The sequence below is a fragment of the Oryx dammah genome, unplaced genomic scaffold (genome assembly GCF_014754425.2).
Source record: "Oryx dammah isolate SB20612 unplaced genomic scaffold, SCBI_Odam_1.1 HiC_scaffold_4, whole genome shotgun sequence".
Taxonomy (NCBI): domain Eukaryota; kingdom Metazoa; phylum Chordata; class Mammalia; order Artiodactyla; family Bovidae; genus Oryx; species Oryx dammah.
This window is the reverse complement of record NW_024070188.1, coordinates 29,276,322-29,291,338: the sequence shown is the minus strand read 5'-3', so window position 1 is coordinate 29,291,338 and position 15,017 is coordinate 29,276,322. Positions and strand designations below refer to the sequence as shown.

The 15,017-nt window shown below is 36.2% G+C and overlaps 1 protein-coding gene across 1 annotated transcript in view; it reads left to right on the top strand.

Moving 5' to 3' along the window:
- The window catches only part of AFG1L (AFG1 like ATPase), a 193,050-nt gene that overhangs the window by 65,886 nt on the left and 112,147 nt on the right, over positions 1-15,017 (top strand). The window contains exon 6 of the mRNA XM_040238553.1: positions 4,072-4,171. Coding sequence (XP_040094487.1) covers positions 4,072-4,171 — 100 coding nt within the window. The remainder of the gene's footprint in view (positions 1-4,071; positions 4,172-15,017) is intronic.

The following is a 15,017-nucleotide window of genomic DNA, read 5'->3' as shown; positions in this document are numbered from 1 at the left end:
TACTACTTATTATACATATTTCTCTACAGGAATGTAAACTCGAAGGTTGTTTTGCTGATAGATGTATCTCAAATGTCTAGAACAGTGCTTGAGTATAAATGAATGAACAAGTAATAATGAGTGAGCAAATGAATGAATAAATCTTAGTATCAGTTAATAACTATTGAAGTTATTGAAGTAGTCCCCCAACTAAGCCCACTTCCTTCATAAATAACAACCTGCATTTTTTCCTGGCTGAATCATCTTAGCATTTTTGTCTAATAGGTGAAAAATGGGATCTCATTGTTTTAATTATATTCTTTTAAGTAATAATATGGTTTGTCTTTTCTGTATATATTTGCTTACTGTTAAATCCATCTTTTGTGAACTAACTGTTGGATTCAATGACCATTTATTTATTGAGGTGCTTTTATTCTGTTAGTATATGCTGTAATAAATTTATCTATTGTTTACTGAGTGTTTTCTGTGTGCCTGTGTTCCTAACTACTGTACTATGCTAAGTATCATTCCATCTACAGTTAAAATTCTAAACAGTTATATATAAACCATATTGTCTTATCCTAACATACATGATATATAGAGGTAACAGTCATAATGAACATTTCTTGAGGATTTACTATATCATAATGATTTTGCAAGGTAGTTGTTGTTACTGCCTTTATTGGATTGATGAGAGAATTAAGGATCAGAGAAGTTGAATTACTTTTCCAAGGTTACAGAGGTGGTAACTCAGTTTGAATCCATCATCATCAGTGCTCTTATTCACTAGTAATAAAGGCTATGTTGTATGTTCTTTTTGCTATATGTCTTCTATTATATGTTTAAATATATAGACCTAGAACTAGATGGGTTTTTAGAAAATCTTCTAATGATAGAGTGTAGAAATTATCCTTAAGCCTAGTACATACATTGCTGATTTACTAGCGCAGTTTTTAGGCACTTTAATCTCTATGACAGTGTGTCTGCAATCACCACTTCACTTTTAAAATTGAATCCTATTACTGGTCTTGATTTTTAACTAGTCATTATTGACCATTAGGTGGTGTTAATTAATATAATATTTATTTTATAGGGGGATGAATAGGAACAATTGCTGCTTAAAAACAATAATATATTGTTTCTTTTCTCTTAAATTTAGGGCTTTTTTAAGATTATGTTTTGATAGCATTCAGATTACATTTGCAGAAGGTCAGTTTTACCAAGTGTAGTATTTCATTTTTACCTGTGTTATCAAATACACTGTTCTTGTTTGAGAGATTTGTTTAGATAGAATATTTTTATGTGTTTTAATTACTAATTACTGAAATAAAAGAAAAGGTTTTCCTTAAAGTTTTCTTTAGGGTCTTCATATATTCTCTTGAATATTAATATTTATTATTAAGCCATTTATGATTTTGAAGATATCAGAATCTGAAGGAGACTGAATTTTAAAAAAAATGTTTTCTCATATTTCTTTTAGGGACACTGGATAGATATTTTACTAATATGGTCCAAAAAAAAAGAATTCTGATGAGCAGAATATCATGCAAAATTCTCCTCTATAAGCTATCAATATCATTTAAAAAATAGTTTTGACCGTTTTTATAAAACAGGAAAGCTATTAAAAACTGCTAATAAAAAATAGGTGCTTATTTTTGTGCTAATACTAATTACTAATAATGCATGCTTATGTTTATCACTCATTACATGGCCTTGTACCAATCAGTAGATGACTGAGACTCAAGTACTTACACATGTAAATTAACCATTAGATTTCTTTTTTCCTTTTTTTTACTTAAGTGAGTCATGATGGAAAGCAACTCTAGGTCATAAAAAAATCTTTTCTCTTTAATGCTAATGAAATGTCTCCACTCTGTATTAGCAGACTACCCTTAGTGGTAATCTGTAGCCTTCTCTTTTGTTCCTGGTGGTAATGAAATGCTGGGTGATGAAAAAGCTCCCTCTTCAAGAATGTGTGGCCAATTGTCTTCTGTTCACTTATACTGTAAAATTACTGTTCCCCAGCAAAGCTGAACAAGTGCAAGGACAAGATCAAAAGAGTATGCATTGGCACCCGGCTACACCAAGTGACTCCTGCTTTATTAATTAGCCATAGCTTCTCCAAGTTAATTTACTCTGCTAGAGCAAAAACATTCTGTAATACAAAAACAACAAATTATAATTCAACCACCAGTCCTTATTGCTTGCTTTTTCAACTTTCAGTTTAAACCTTTGCACAGTGTTATAAGCTAAATGTCCCTTCACTTATCTGAACCTTAGGGCACAAAAGCTATTTTAATTTTTTTCAAGAAAATCAGTGAGATAGTCAAATAATCATTTTTATTCTCTAAAATTGGGTGATTTTAATTAATAACCATTCGTTTTAAAAGTCAGTGTATTGGGAATCCAACTTAAAAGTGCAGTTGCTTCTAAAATTTGCAAGCTTGTTCTGTCTTCTCATCAGAAATGCCGCTGGTGTTTAAGCATTTGAAAAGGGCCTTCTCTGTGAGTGTTTTGGCGGAAGCAAAATTTGACAGTGATCCTAAGCTCCAAATTAAATAATATCAGTACCACTTTCCTTTTCATTTTAATCACCACTTTGTAAGTTCTTTAGGTCTTTTTAAATTTTTTCAGTTAATGGTTTAAAGTTAAAGCCTAAGACAGCAAAAAAAAAAAAAAAAAAAAGATTTGCACATTCCCATATGGTTTGATTTGGTTTTGTTCAGGTGGGAAGGAAATAATTAAACTTTTGAGTGAGATATCAGCTAAAAGAGAGAAGTGATTTAGACTTCTGTCACTTCTGTTGTTAGCTGTGTTATAACCATTTAGTTGGTCACTTTTAGTATTTTGATCTAATTTGAAAGAATGTCACTAGTTTCTGTGTACTTTAGCATGATTTAAAAATAACAATGTAATATATATTGTGTGATATATTTTTGTGAATATAAAGTAAGTTTTATTGAGATTACCTAAAATGTGCTGTTAAAGGAAGATCAAAACATTTTTACGCTGAGAGTATCCAAAACTATGTTATTATATTCATAGGGTAAGGTGCAATAATTAATATCAACCGTCACTATATATTTATTTGTGAAGTCAACTTCCTTCCCTCCCTAATTTCTGTATTTCTTTGTGATTTTAAAAAGCTTTTTAAAAAAATTATCATTAAGATTGCTTGTTAATTATGGATTGAAAAAATAATCTTAGAAAATATCAGTGGTCATATTATCTCTGTAACTTAGATGAAGTAGTTTTATTTGCATTGTTTATTTCTGTTTTGGTCAGAAGCTATTTTTTTTTTTTTTCAGCACCGTGTTAAGCATCCTTATAAGGTTGGCTTTTTTGTTTTTGGGTTTTTTTTGTAGAAGGAATATTTGTGTTTGCGAAGGTTAGCAGAGGCTGGCTGTGCTGGAAATGACTGCAGTGCCTTTTGATTATTCATGGACAGTAATAGAAGGCACTTAAAAAGAACAATGAAATTGCTTATTTTTGTGATGGGCCATCTGTTGAATTGTTTTGTGCAACAATTGCACAATAGTATCTATGTCATATCATTCTATTTTCAACAGCAGCTGATTTTGTCTCACAGGCTACTTGTCCTTATTTCTAAAGTCCCATGACCATTTAAAGTCACCTTTTCAGGGACCTTTGCCAGAAAGGTGTTAGAAATCTCAAACAGCCCGTGTTTTCTTTCTTTCTTTTTTTTTCTCTCTCCTCTTTATTTGGGGAGAGAGGCGGTAATGGGAGTAGGAAGGGGAGTAGGAAAGGGGAGTTGGTTATGTTAGTTCTAATTAGTTAGATTTCCTAAATGTTTAGGACAATTATCTGTGCTTTCCACCTGTAGTTCTGTGAAAGAAGTTAACCTACAATCATTTGTTAATTTGCGTAGAAATGATAGGCTTGCAAAAAAGAAGAGTCAAGTTTAACCGACTACAGTCTTTCATGCTTTTAATTATCTACTCTTTTCTTCATGATAATTAGAATTTTTCTCTTGGAATTCACTTCCATATTTAAAAAAAAACGATGAGCCATTAGCAAATTTGTTAGAGCAGAAGTGAAATTAAAATAAAACAAGTGTGTTGCTGTCCATAGGTCACTGACATTGCTGATGCCATGATTCTGAAACAGCTTTTTGAAAATCTGTTCAAAAACGGGGTCGTCGTTGTGGCAACATCCAACAGGCCACCGGAAGGTAAAAACAAACATTGTGCTAGTCTTATCCAATTAGGTGGAAATGAATAAGCTTTTAAAAATTCATAATTTTGTACTCATTTTATTATGTTAATAAATCTGATGACTGTTTTATCCTAAGTTTTATAACTAACTTAATTTGAAAAATCAGTCGATATTGCATTTGAAAATGTTTTAGCAAGCTAAATCCAGATGATCTCCTGTGTTTGACGCACTTGCAGTTTTGCTCTGAGTATTAGATAATGCATATTAAAAATACTGGCCTTTCTAACTGCTTTATATGGGTCATAAAAGAAACTCAGTGAAATGAAAGGAAAAATTCCTAATTGAATCTTGGGAAAAGACAAAGCTTGCCTGCATAAGTGGTTTCTGATACTTCATTTATCATTTCTGAAAAAGCACTTTTGGCTTATTTGGACATTGTTTAAGAATTAAAATAGAATATATAGATAAAAATAGCAAGTTAAAATCTTGTATCTTTCAGCCCATCATGTAGTCTATTGAAGGTTGAATACTACCAAAAAATAGTATTTTATATATTATTAATGTTGACTGTGTGGATCACAATAAACTGTGGAAAATTCTGAAAGAGATGGGAATACCAGACCACCTGACCTGCCTCTTGAGAAACGTATATGCAGGTCAGGAAGCAACAGTTAGAACTGGACATGGAACAACAGACTGGTTCCAAATAGGAAAAGGAGTACATCAGGCTATATATTGTCACCGTGCTTACTTAACTTCTATGCAGAGTACATCATGAGAAACGCTGGGCTGGAAGAAGCACAAGCTGAAATCAAGATTGCCGGGAGAAATATCAATCACCTCAGATATGCAGATGACACCACCCTTATGGCAGAAAGTGAAGAGGAACTAAAAAGCCTCTTGATGAAAGTGAAAGAGGATTGAGTAGGTCAAGAAAAGATAGTGATTAGGTTTACTTCTTAATAAAAATCATATTATTGTTTCTGTAAAAAAAAAAAGAAAGTGAAAGAGGAGCGTGAAAAAGTTGGCTTAAAGCTCAACATCCAGAAAACGAAGATCATGGCATCTGGTCCCATCACTTCATGGGAAATAGATGGGGAAACAGTGGAAACAGTGTCAGACTTTATTTTTTGGGGCTCCAAAATCACTGCAGGTGGTGATTGCAGCCATGAAATTAAAAGATGCTTACTCCTTGGAAGGAAAGTTATGACCAACCTAGATAGTATATTCAAAAGCAGAGACATTACTTTGCTGACTAAGGTCCGTCTAGTCAAGGCTATGGTTTTTCCTGTGGTCATGTATGGATGTAAAAGTTGGACTGTGAAGAAGGCTGAGCACTGAAGAATCGATGCTTTTGAATTGTGGTGTTGGAGAAGACTCTTGAGAGTCCCTTGGACTGCAAGGAGATCCAACCAGTTCATTCTAAAGGAGATCAGTTCTGCGATTTCTTTGGAAGGACTGATTATAAAGCTGAAACTCTAATACTTTGGCCACCTGATGCGAAGAGTTGACTCATTGGAAAAGACTGATGCTGGGAGGGATTGGGGGCAGGAGGAGAAGGGGACAACAGAGGATGAGATGGCTGGATGGCATCACCGAGCCGACAGACATGAGTTTGGGTGAACTCCAGGAGCTGGTGATGGACAGGGAGGCCTGGCGTGCTGTGATTCATGAGGTCGCAGAATCAGACATGACTGAGTGACTGAACTGAACTGAATGTTGACGTCTGACTGGAATGCTATTATACCAGATATCTGCATGGTTAAGTCCTTTCCTCTTTCAGGTCTTTGCTCAAAGGTTATTTTGCCAATGACACCTAGACTCATTTCCCATTTGAATCTACAAACCATCCCGTTTCCCCTGGCACCGCTTCTTCTTACCTGCTCTGTTTTTTTATGTAGCATTTATGGATCTACCATGTACTTTATTTATTTATTTATTTTACTGTATTTATAGTTTATTATCTGTGCTCTTCCAGGATGCAAAACCTTTAAGAGGGCAACAACTTTTACCTCTTCTTTTCACACACACACACACATATATATATATATATATATTTTTTTTTTAAGCACCTGAAACAATGCCTTGCACATAATTGGATCTCAGTAAATAGTCTTAGAACGAATATTGAGTAAATGTGTATTTTTAAAGGTTCTCTCTGCAGTATTGAGAATAGATTGTGGGAGTGAGGGTTCAAGGTTGGAAGTAGGCAGACCGTTTAGAAGATGACTGTAACAATCCTGAGGGCAGATGATGGAGCAGTGAAGGTGGTGAGAGTAGTCAGGTTTTGTAGGCAGTCAAAAGGATTTAATGATGGAATGAATATGGGTTATTTAAAAAAAGATCAAGAATGGCTCAAAGATTATGACCTGAGCAATTGGAAGGATAACTTGGCTGTTTATTGTAATGGGAAAGACTATAGGAAAAGCTAATTTGGGAAGGGAGGTGGAAGTGGGGTTCTGGAGTTTCTATGGTTATGAGGCAGATGCATATAAATTTGGATTTCAAGGAAAGGTTTGGACTGCAGATAGAAATTTGGGTGTCATCCGTCCTAAAGGAAGCTGGTAAGAGCAGCCAGTGAGTAGGACAGCCAAGAGTATGTTGAACAAGGAAAAGGGGAGTGGTACAAAAAAGATGGATGATCACCTTTGTTAAATGCTCCTAGGAGGTGAAATATGAGGTTGAGAGTTGATCATTGGAACTGGTGACATGGAGGTCATCACTGAACCTGAAAAGAGCAATGTAGTGGTGTGAGTTTTTTGTTCTGTTTTTTTTTTTTAATTGTCATGTCACGTTAATGACTTATAGTGAATTTGTAATCTACTAATATGCTCAGATCTTACTGTGTGAGCTGCTGTCAAACTAGGTCTCTCTCTATTTTTGTAGTTGATCTCTTTTTTCTTCCTATTTCAGCTTATTAATTTGTCTATGTTTTTCCATATAATTGATTTATGTTGATATTTTTTGAAGTATGATTCTAACATTATTTTTAGCTACCCCTACTAGCTATGACATTTATAAGCTTCAGCTGTTCATTAATTAAAATGTATAAATAGGGTTAGGCCAAGTTTAGACTCCTCTCGTATACCATTAGATGACTTATTTTAGGGAAACATTAGTTAGTTTATCAATACCTTAAGATCTAGTTATTCAAACAATTATAGTTATATGTAATCTGTTATACTATAGAGAATTATGAATGATTTTTCAGATGCATTTATTAAAATCCTTATACCGTTCTGTTTCTCATTCTATGAGACAAGACAATGAGTTTTTTCATATTAGAACATCAGTGGGGACAGAAGGCTTGACTCCACTCCTGTGACTTGTTGACTTAATAGTATCTTCAGTATTACCTTTACCCTTTCAGGATAAGCTATGTTCATAAAGAGCAAGGTGCTTGAACAAGCTTAGAATGACTCCTCAAGCAAAGACTGCTGAGAAGAAAATTGCCGGCGGCTGCTCAAGTTACTGCAGTGTGTAACCTGAGGCAGGCCAACCACAGGAGAGGTTAGGAACATTCTGGAGCTTCATAGCTTTGTGTAGGAGTAAACAAAGTTACAGGCCCACCAAGGTAGCATGTAGAAATCTGAGATGGAGCCATCTCTATGGAGGAGACTGAAGGTCCAAGATGCGGGATTCCAAAAATCGGGCATTAGCGACACATTTAAAGAAAGCCTTTTCTAAATATGAACCTAGATGGGATGCTTAGCATACACCAGGTTTTTTAACCATGGCAGACATAAGTAACTTACTATTTTAATATAAAGAAGATGGTATATATGTTATATATATATATGTGTGTGTGTATATATATATGCCAGCTCCTACTGGTGTGTGTGTGTGTGTTTCTTCATGACTGAAGAAACAAGATTTAGGAAAATTAAGTTTGAATGTCAGGAAAAGGTAAATGTGTAGGACAAAGAATAGGTCAGTGGTTGCCGAAGGGCTGGAGTGATAAGGTATTTGACTACAAAAGGACAGCACCAGAGAACTTGAGGGGGAGTTTGGAACTGTTTTGTATCCCAGTTGTACTGGTGGTTACATGTGTTAAACCTCATAGAATTGGACAACAAAAAAGTTAGTTTTCCTGTTTATAGATTAAAAAGAAATCGCATGGATAGTGAGTGATGGAACAGAGGCTAGAATGTAGGTTTTGTGACTCTTTTGACACATTGCCCTCTATTTTTCCTTCTTGTTGGTCATCACTGATCTTTGTCTACCCCATCCCAGATATAGTATGTCCTCTTTTCCAGCCATCAGAATGCATTCTTTAGTTTACTGCTTTTAATCTAGCCCCTGGATACTTATTATTATTTTCAAAATAGCTTCTGCTTATTCTCAGAGTGTTATGCGAGATGGGAGAAGAACCTTCTTGGCAGAGGGCTGAGGCAAAGCACAATGATTGGAGAGAGAATGACCTGTTTGAGGAACTGAAAGATAGCCAATGTGGCTGGAATACACTGATGAAGGGGAAGTAGTATACAGTGAGGTACAGGATGAATCTGGAGAAGTGAGAGCTAGGACCTTATCAAGCAGTAATAAGGATTTTGGATTTTATTGTAAGAAAAATGGGAAGCCACTATAGTGTTTTAAGTAGGGACTGGCAAGATTGGATTTGGAATACCACTCTGGTTATAGTATGGAGAATGGGTTATAGGATAGGGTACAGTAATATGGTGGATTCAGGGAGACACTCTAGTAGGTTATTGCTATATATACTGGACAAGAAATGATAATAACTTGGCATAAGGCAGTGATTGCATCTTGGGGGCTATTTGGCAAACCAGGAGCTATTTGGCAATGTTGGAGACATCTTTGGTTGTCACCACCAGGCAGTAAAGAGGATTTGGTGCTGCTACTGGCATCTCATAGTAGAAGTCAGAAATTCTGCCAAAACATCCTGTGGTGAACAGGGATACCCGCCCCCCCCAAAACTGAGAACTATCAAGCCTAAAATATCAATAGATATGAGGTAGAGAAAACTTGATATAGGATACAGAGAGGATAGATTTGAAAATAGTTAAGAAGTAAAATGGGTATCACCTGGTATAGGTTGGATATTGAGGAAAAGGAAAGGACAATTTCTAAATTTCTGGCTCATACAACTGGGTAGGTGGTAGTGCCTTTATTCAATAAAGACAGAATAATCTGGAGGCTAGAAGTCCAGAAGATACTGCCTAGTGGAGAAGAACACTGTATTTTTTTCCCCTCTCTGTTATCTTTAGCTGCTATGCTTAACTTTCTTCCACATCATTCGTCTTATCCCCTCCATTTCTCGTTAGAATGCATCAATTTCCTGGACAAGAATAAGGGTGGTTGTTGGTAGAAATTACAGTTATACCTCTATTGACAATTTGTAGATAAATGTTATTAATTTTAAAAGAAAATGATTAGAAACCTTTAATTTTAATAGAAAATAATTGTTAGCCAGTAAAAGCAAGGCCAGAATTTAGGAACTTGGAAGAGAAAATAGCTCTGGAGGTAGTAGTCTGGGAAAGTCCAGTACAAGTAAAGAAAGGGAAGCGATACTTGAGGGGTGAAGGGAACAAGGTACCAGAGTGACTGCGTGTGTGTCACTGTTTCTTCTAGTGCTCACTTCTAAGTCCTGGCTTGCTCAGGTCCACAGCCTCGTTGTCTATACCACATAGTTAAAATCTCAAACCAGTGTCAGCTCATGATTACTACTTTGGCTTTTAGCTTCCTGATTGTTTACTGGTCTGCAGGGATTTTTCTACTTTCTTGTAAGCTCAAAATACGTTTAATGTATTTTAAACATTCGTAACACAACATTTGGAGTGCTATTTTACATTTTCTAGGGTAATCTGGTTAAGATTCTTGAACTTGAAGCAGAGAGGATCCACAGGAATAGGAAATTGCTGGGAAATTTTTAGATAAAATATATCTAGGTTAGTTTATATTCAATTTCTTACTTTTATAAACTGTCAGGTAAATGATTTATTTAGCATTTTTGTCATTTAGGTAAATACAAATGTACATGTACAAATGCTTATGTACAAATAAACATATTTTTACATTTTGAAGATGATACTGTCAGCTCATTAGAAGAGCCAGAAACAAAAATTAAAATATCATATATATGCTACTCACTTTCTAACAAAATTTTGTTAATTTCATGATATTCTAGTAGGAAAAAACATTACTATAGATTAAGTGCATGGAGACTCTAAGAACAAATTAATAATAGATTGGTAGATTAAGTTAATTAAATTGAAATTAATAATTAAACATAACTTGTTCAATCAAAAATATGAATATATTTTTGTAGAGAAAAAGAATATGCAAGTTGAAATGGCTATGCTTTTTGACAGTAAAACAAAAAGTGCTGAAAGAAAAAAATCCCTTGTTGACTGAGGAATGCATTGTGGACTTCTGGTTTCTTATTTATCTATCTATTTTTGCTGCTGCTGAGTCTTCGTTGCTGAACATGGGCTTTCTCTAGTTGTGAGCTGGGGCTACTACTGTTCATTGCAGTGCAAGGGTGTCTCATTGTGGTGGCTTCCCCTGTGGAGCACAGGTGCTAGGTGTGTGGGCTTCAGCAGCTGTGGCACACAGGCCCAGTAGTTGTGACTTGCGGGTCCTAGAGCACAGGCTCAGTAGTTGTGGACACAGGGCTTAGTTGTTCCGCTGCATGTGGAGTCTTCTTGGACCAGGGGTCGAACTTGTGTCCTCTGCACTGGCGGGCGAATTCTTATCCACTGGACCACCAGGGAAGTCTCTTGGACTTTTTAGTTTTTAATTCACTATTTATTATAATGAAAATACTATAGATAGCCTTGTAATGTCCAAGAATAATCCTGTGTTATTTAGATTATCAGGCAACAACACTGTGTGATTCTTACTCAAGCCAATCTGTTTGTAGTAAATAAAAGACTGGATATCACTGGGAAGTTGGTACATGCACACACACACATGCTCATGTAATTTATCATATTAATACTCCTAGGGGGCCTTCCCTGGTTGCTCAGATGGTAAAGAATCTGCCTTCAATATGGGACACCTGGGTTCGATCCCTGGGTGGGAAAGATCCCCTGGAGGAGGTGATGGTAACCCACTCCCAGTATTCTTGTCTAGAGAATCCCCATGGACAGAGGAGCCTGGCAGGCTATAATCCATGGGGTTGCAGAGTCAGACACGACTGAGCAACTAAGCACGCGCGCGCGCACACACACACACACACACACACACACACACACACACACAATACTTCTAGGGAGAAAAAAATCCATTGACGTTCTCCATAAAAGCATGAAAGAGCACTTGACAAAATTCAACATCTTGATATAATCACAGCATGACATATAAATAGATGGAGAGTTTCTTAATATGATACCAAATATATATATATCAGTTCAAAAGACAGAAGTGGGCTTACTGGAAACATTGTGGTATATCTATTACAAGAATGAACAAGAGAAGGATGTCAGTTATCACTTTTTAACATTGAACTACAGTACAGACTGAAATATAAGAACAACTAGGTGGATAGGGAAAGAGGAATCACCATGTATCTTAGATTACAGGAGCTCTTGAAGATTAGTCATACCACTCCTTTTTCAAGGTTATGTAAATAGAAAATACTTTAATATGGGAACATAAGTAGGAAAGAGAAGTAAGCAAGCATTAGAAGATTATTTTGTATTCTTTAAAAATAACGGAAAGATAGACTCTGTAATCAGAGAAGGCAATGGCAACCCACTCCAGTACTCTTGCCTGGAAAATCCCATGGACGGAGGAGACTGGTAGGCTGTATAGTCCATGGGGTCATGAAGAGTTGGACACTTACTGTGCGACTTCACTTTCACTTTTCACTTTCCTGCATCGGAGAAGGAAATGGCAACCCACTCCAGTGTTCTTGCCTGGAGAATCCCAGGGACAGCAGAGCCTGGTGGGCTGCTGTCTGTGGGGTCACACAGAGTTGGACATGACTGAAGCGACTTAGCAGCAGCAGCAGCAGATTCTGTAATATAGAAGATCTAAGCTGAGAGAAGACAAACAAATGTGTTGAAATCTTTTTACTAAGAATTCAGATGAAATTAAAAAAAGCTACATGCGATAAAGGGGTTTAAATTAAATCAGTTAAAATCAGTATTAGAAACACTGAAGTGTAGAATTGAAACTATAGAAAATGAAATCAGTGATGAAGGAAAACCACTTATGAAGCTCTGGCAGTGTGCAGAAAGAGAATAAAGAATGAAAAGATTTTTTTAAAAAGTCAGTGAGTCCTCTGGAAGAAAGAGGTCTTCAAATGTGAACTTATTAAAAAGAAGTGTTGGAAATGAGAAAATTGATCATAACAGTGAATTGAGTTTAAGTGAATATTTGTAGTTTCTGCTTGCTTATTTATTTGTAAATTTTGTTCCCCTTGGAAAGAGAGTTTATAGATCCTAAGTGATAGTGTCAATATTTGTGGCACTGATAACTAGGAAAAAAATAATATATATATTGTCAAGTATATTAGAATTTAAGATACCCCTTCTACTTTTCACACTGCTAGAAAAGACAAGGATAAAAGTAAAAATATTTCTTAAAGCAAAAGCTGGAAAGCAGAAGAAACAGCAGAAAAAAAAGAATAAAAAGCATGGAACACAATCAGGCATGTCAATGACAGGAAATATAAATGAGTTACGTTCTCTTGAAAACTAAAACTTCTTCTGGTGTGGCTGAATAAGCTCCTAACCAAAAGACCTTCTTGCAGACAACCATAATACATTCTGAACAAAATATGTAACACAACTATCTGAAGGTCCCGGAAAGATTATAGGAGGGAGACAAAACTTGGAAGAGAACCAAAATGAAGAGAATTTTCTAATTTTTTTTCTTTCTTTCTTTTTAAAAAATGGTTATCAGCTTTAGGGCAGATAAAGTTAGTGATGCATGTGATGACTAAAATTCTGATAGAAAACCCACACTGTTTCTGGCTAGAATAACCAGATTACAGCATTTAGGGCAAGCATTCAGTTCAGTTCAGTTCAGTCGCTCAGTCGTGTCCGACTCTTTGCGACCCCATGAATCGTAGCACGCCAGGCCTCCCCGTCCATCACCAACTCCCGGAGTTCACTCAGACTCATGTCCATCGAGTCAGTGATGCCATCCAGCCATCTCATCCTCTGTCGTCCCCTTCTCCTCCCGCCCCCAATCCCTCCCAGCATCAGAGTCTTTTCCAATGAGTCAACTCTTCGCATGAGGTGGCCAAAGTACTGGAGTTTCAGCTTTAGCATCATTCCCTCCAAAGAAATCCCAGGGCTGATCTCCTTCAGAATGGACTGGTTGGATCTCCTTGCAGTCCAAGGGCCTCTCAAGAGTCTTTTCCAACACCACAGTTGAAAAGCATCAATTCTTTGGCGCTCAGCTTTCTTCACAGTCCAGCTCTCACATCCATACATGACCACAGGAAAAACCATAGCCTTGACTAGATGGACCTTTGTTGGCAAAGTAATGTCTCTGCTTTTGAGTATGCTATCTAGGTTGGTCATAACTTTTCTTCCAAGGAGTAAGCGTCTTTTAATTTCATGGCTGCAGTCAAGGCTGTATATTGTCACCCTGCTTATTTAACTTCTAGGCAGAGTACATCATGAGAAATGCTGGGCTGGATGAAGCACAAGCTGGAATCAAGATTGCCAGGAGAAATATCAATAACTTCAGATATGCAGATGACACCACCCTTATGGCAGAAAGTAAAGAGGAACTAAAAAGCCTCTTGATGAAAGTGAAAGTGGAGAGTGAAAAAGTTGGCTTAAAGCTCAACATTCAGAAAACGAAGATCATGGCATCTGGTCCCATCACTTCATGGGAAATAGATGGGGAAACAGTGGAAACAGTGTCAGGGCAAGCATAGCTGCTGGAAAATGAAAAATGAATCCCAGGGAGAACTAGATTGATATAGCCCCAGGTTATCAAGTTCTGTGTATAAATTCTCTGACTGGCCTCTGAACCATACAGTTGCAGAGCAAACTAGAAGCTTCCTAAGGATAGGATACTGAACTTAGATTTGAGTTTATAGTTTTAGTCCAACCAAGGTAATTTCCTGCTAAGACAAAAATATCAACGATCTTCAGAAATAGAATCCAGAAGGTCCAGAATACCACCCAAAAGTGAAGAATGAGGAGATATTACCCATTCTCAAGAGAAAAAACCATCAGCAGATAACAACTCCAATATGTAGACATTGGAATTGGCAGACAAGGACTAAAGCAAGGACTGTAACTATAACTTAGGGGGAAAATGATGTAAAGAAAATATGTTTGTAATGAATGAAAGGATAAGGAATATTAGCAGAGAAATACACACCATAAAAAAGTACCAAATTTAAAATTTAAAACTACAAGAAGACATTTTAAAATAAACTACAAGAAGTATTTTAAATAAAAATTCACTTCAAGGGTTTAATAGCAGAATGGGGATAACAAAGAGCCAGAGAGAACTTAAAAATAGCCAATGTGAATAGAAAATGACAGAAGTAAAGAAACAGAGACTTAAGAATTTGTAGAGCTATAACAAGCTTTCTAATATATTTCTAATTGGAATCCCAGAAGGCAAAGAGAGATAATGGGTTGAAAACCTTTTGAAGATATAATGATCGAAAATTTCCCCAATTTGGGTGAAGATGTAAATTTACAGATTCAAGAAGACCTCAGTGAAATCCAAGCAGAATAAATACAAGAAAGTACTGCTTAGACACATTGTAATTGAATTTCTAAAAGCCTAAGGTAAAGAGGAAATCTAGAAAGCAGCAGAGAAAAATGACTTTAAATACAGGGAACAATGGTTAGCTCTTGATGACTTCCATTAGAAACTGTGGAGGCCCGAGACAGTGGAATGACATCTTTAAAATGCTGGAG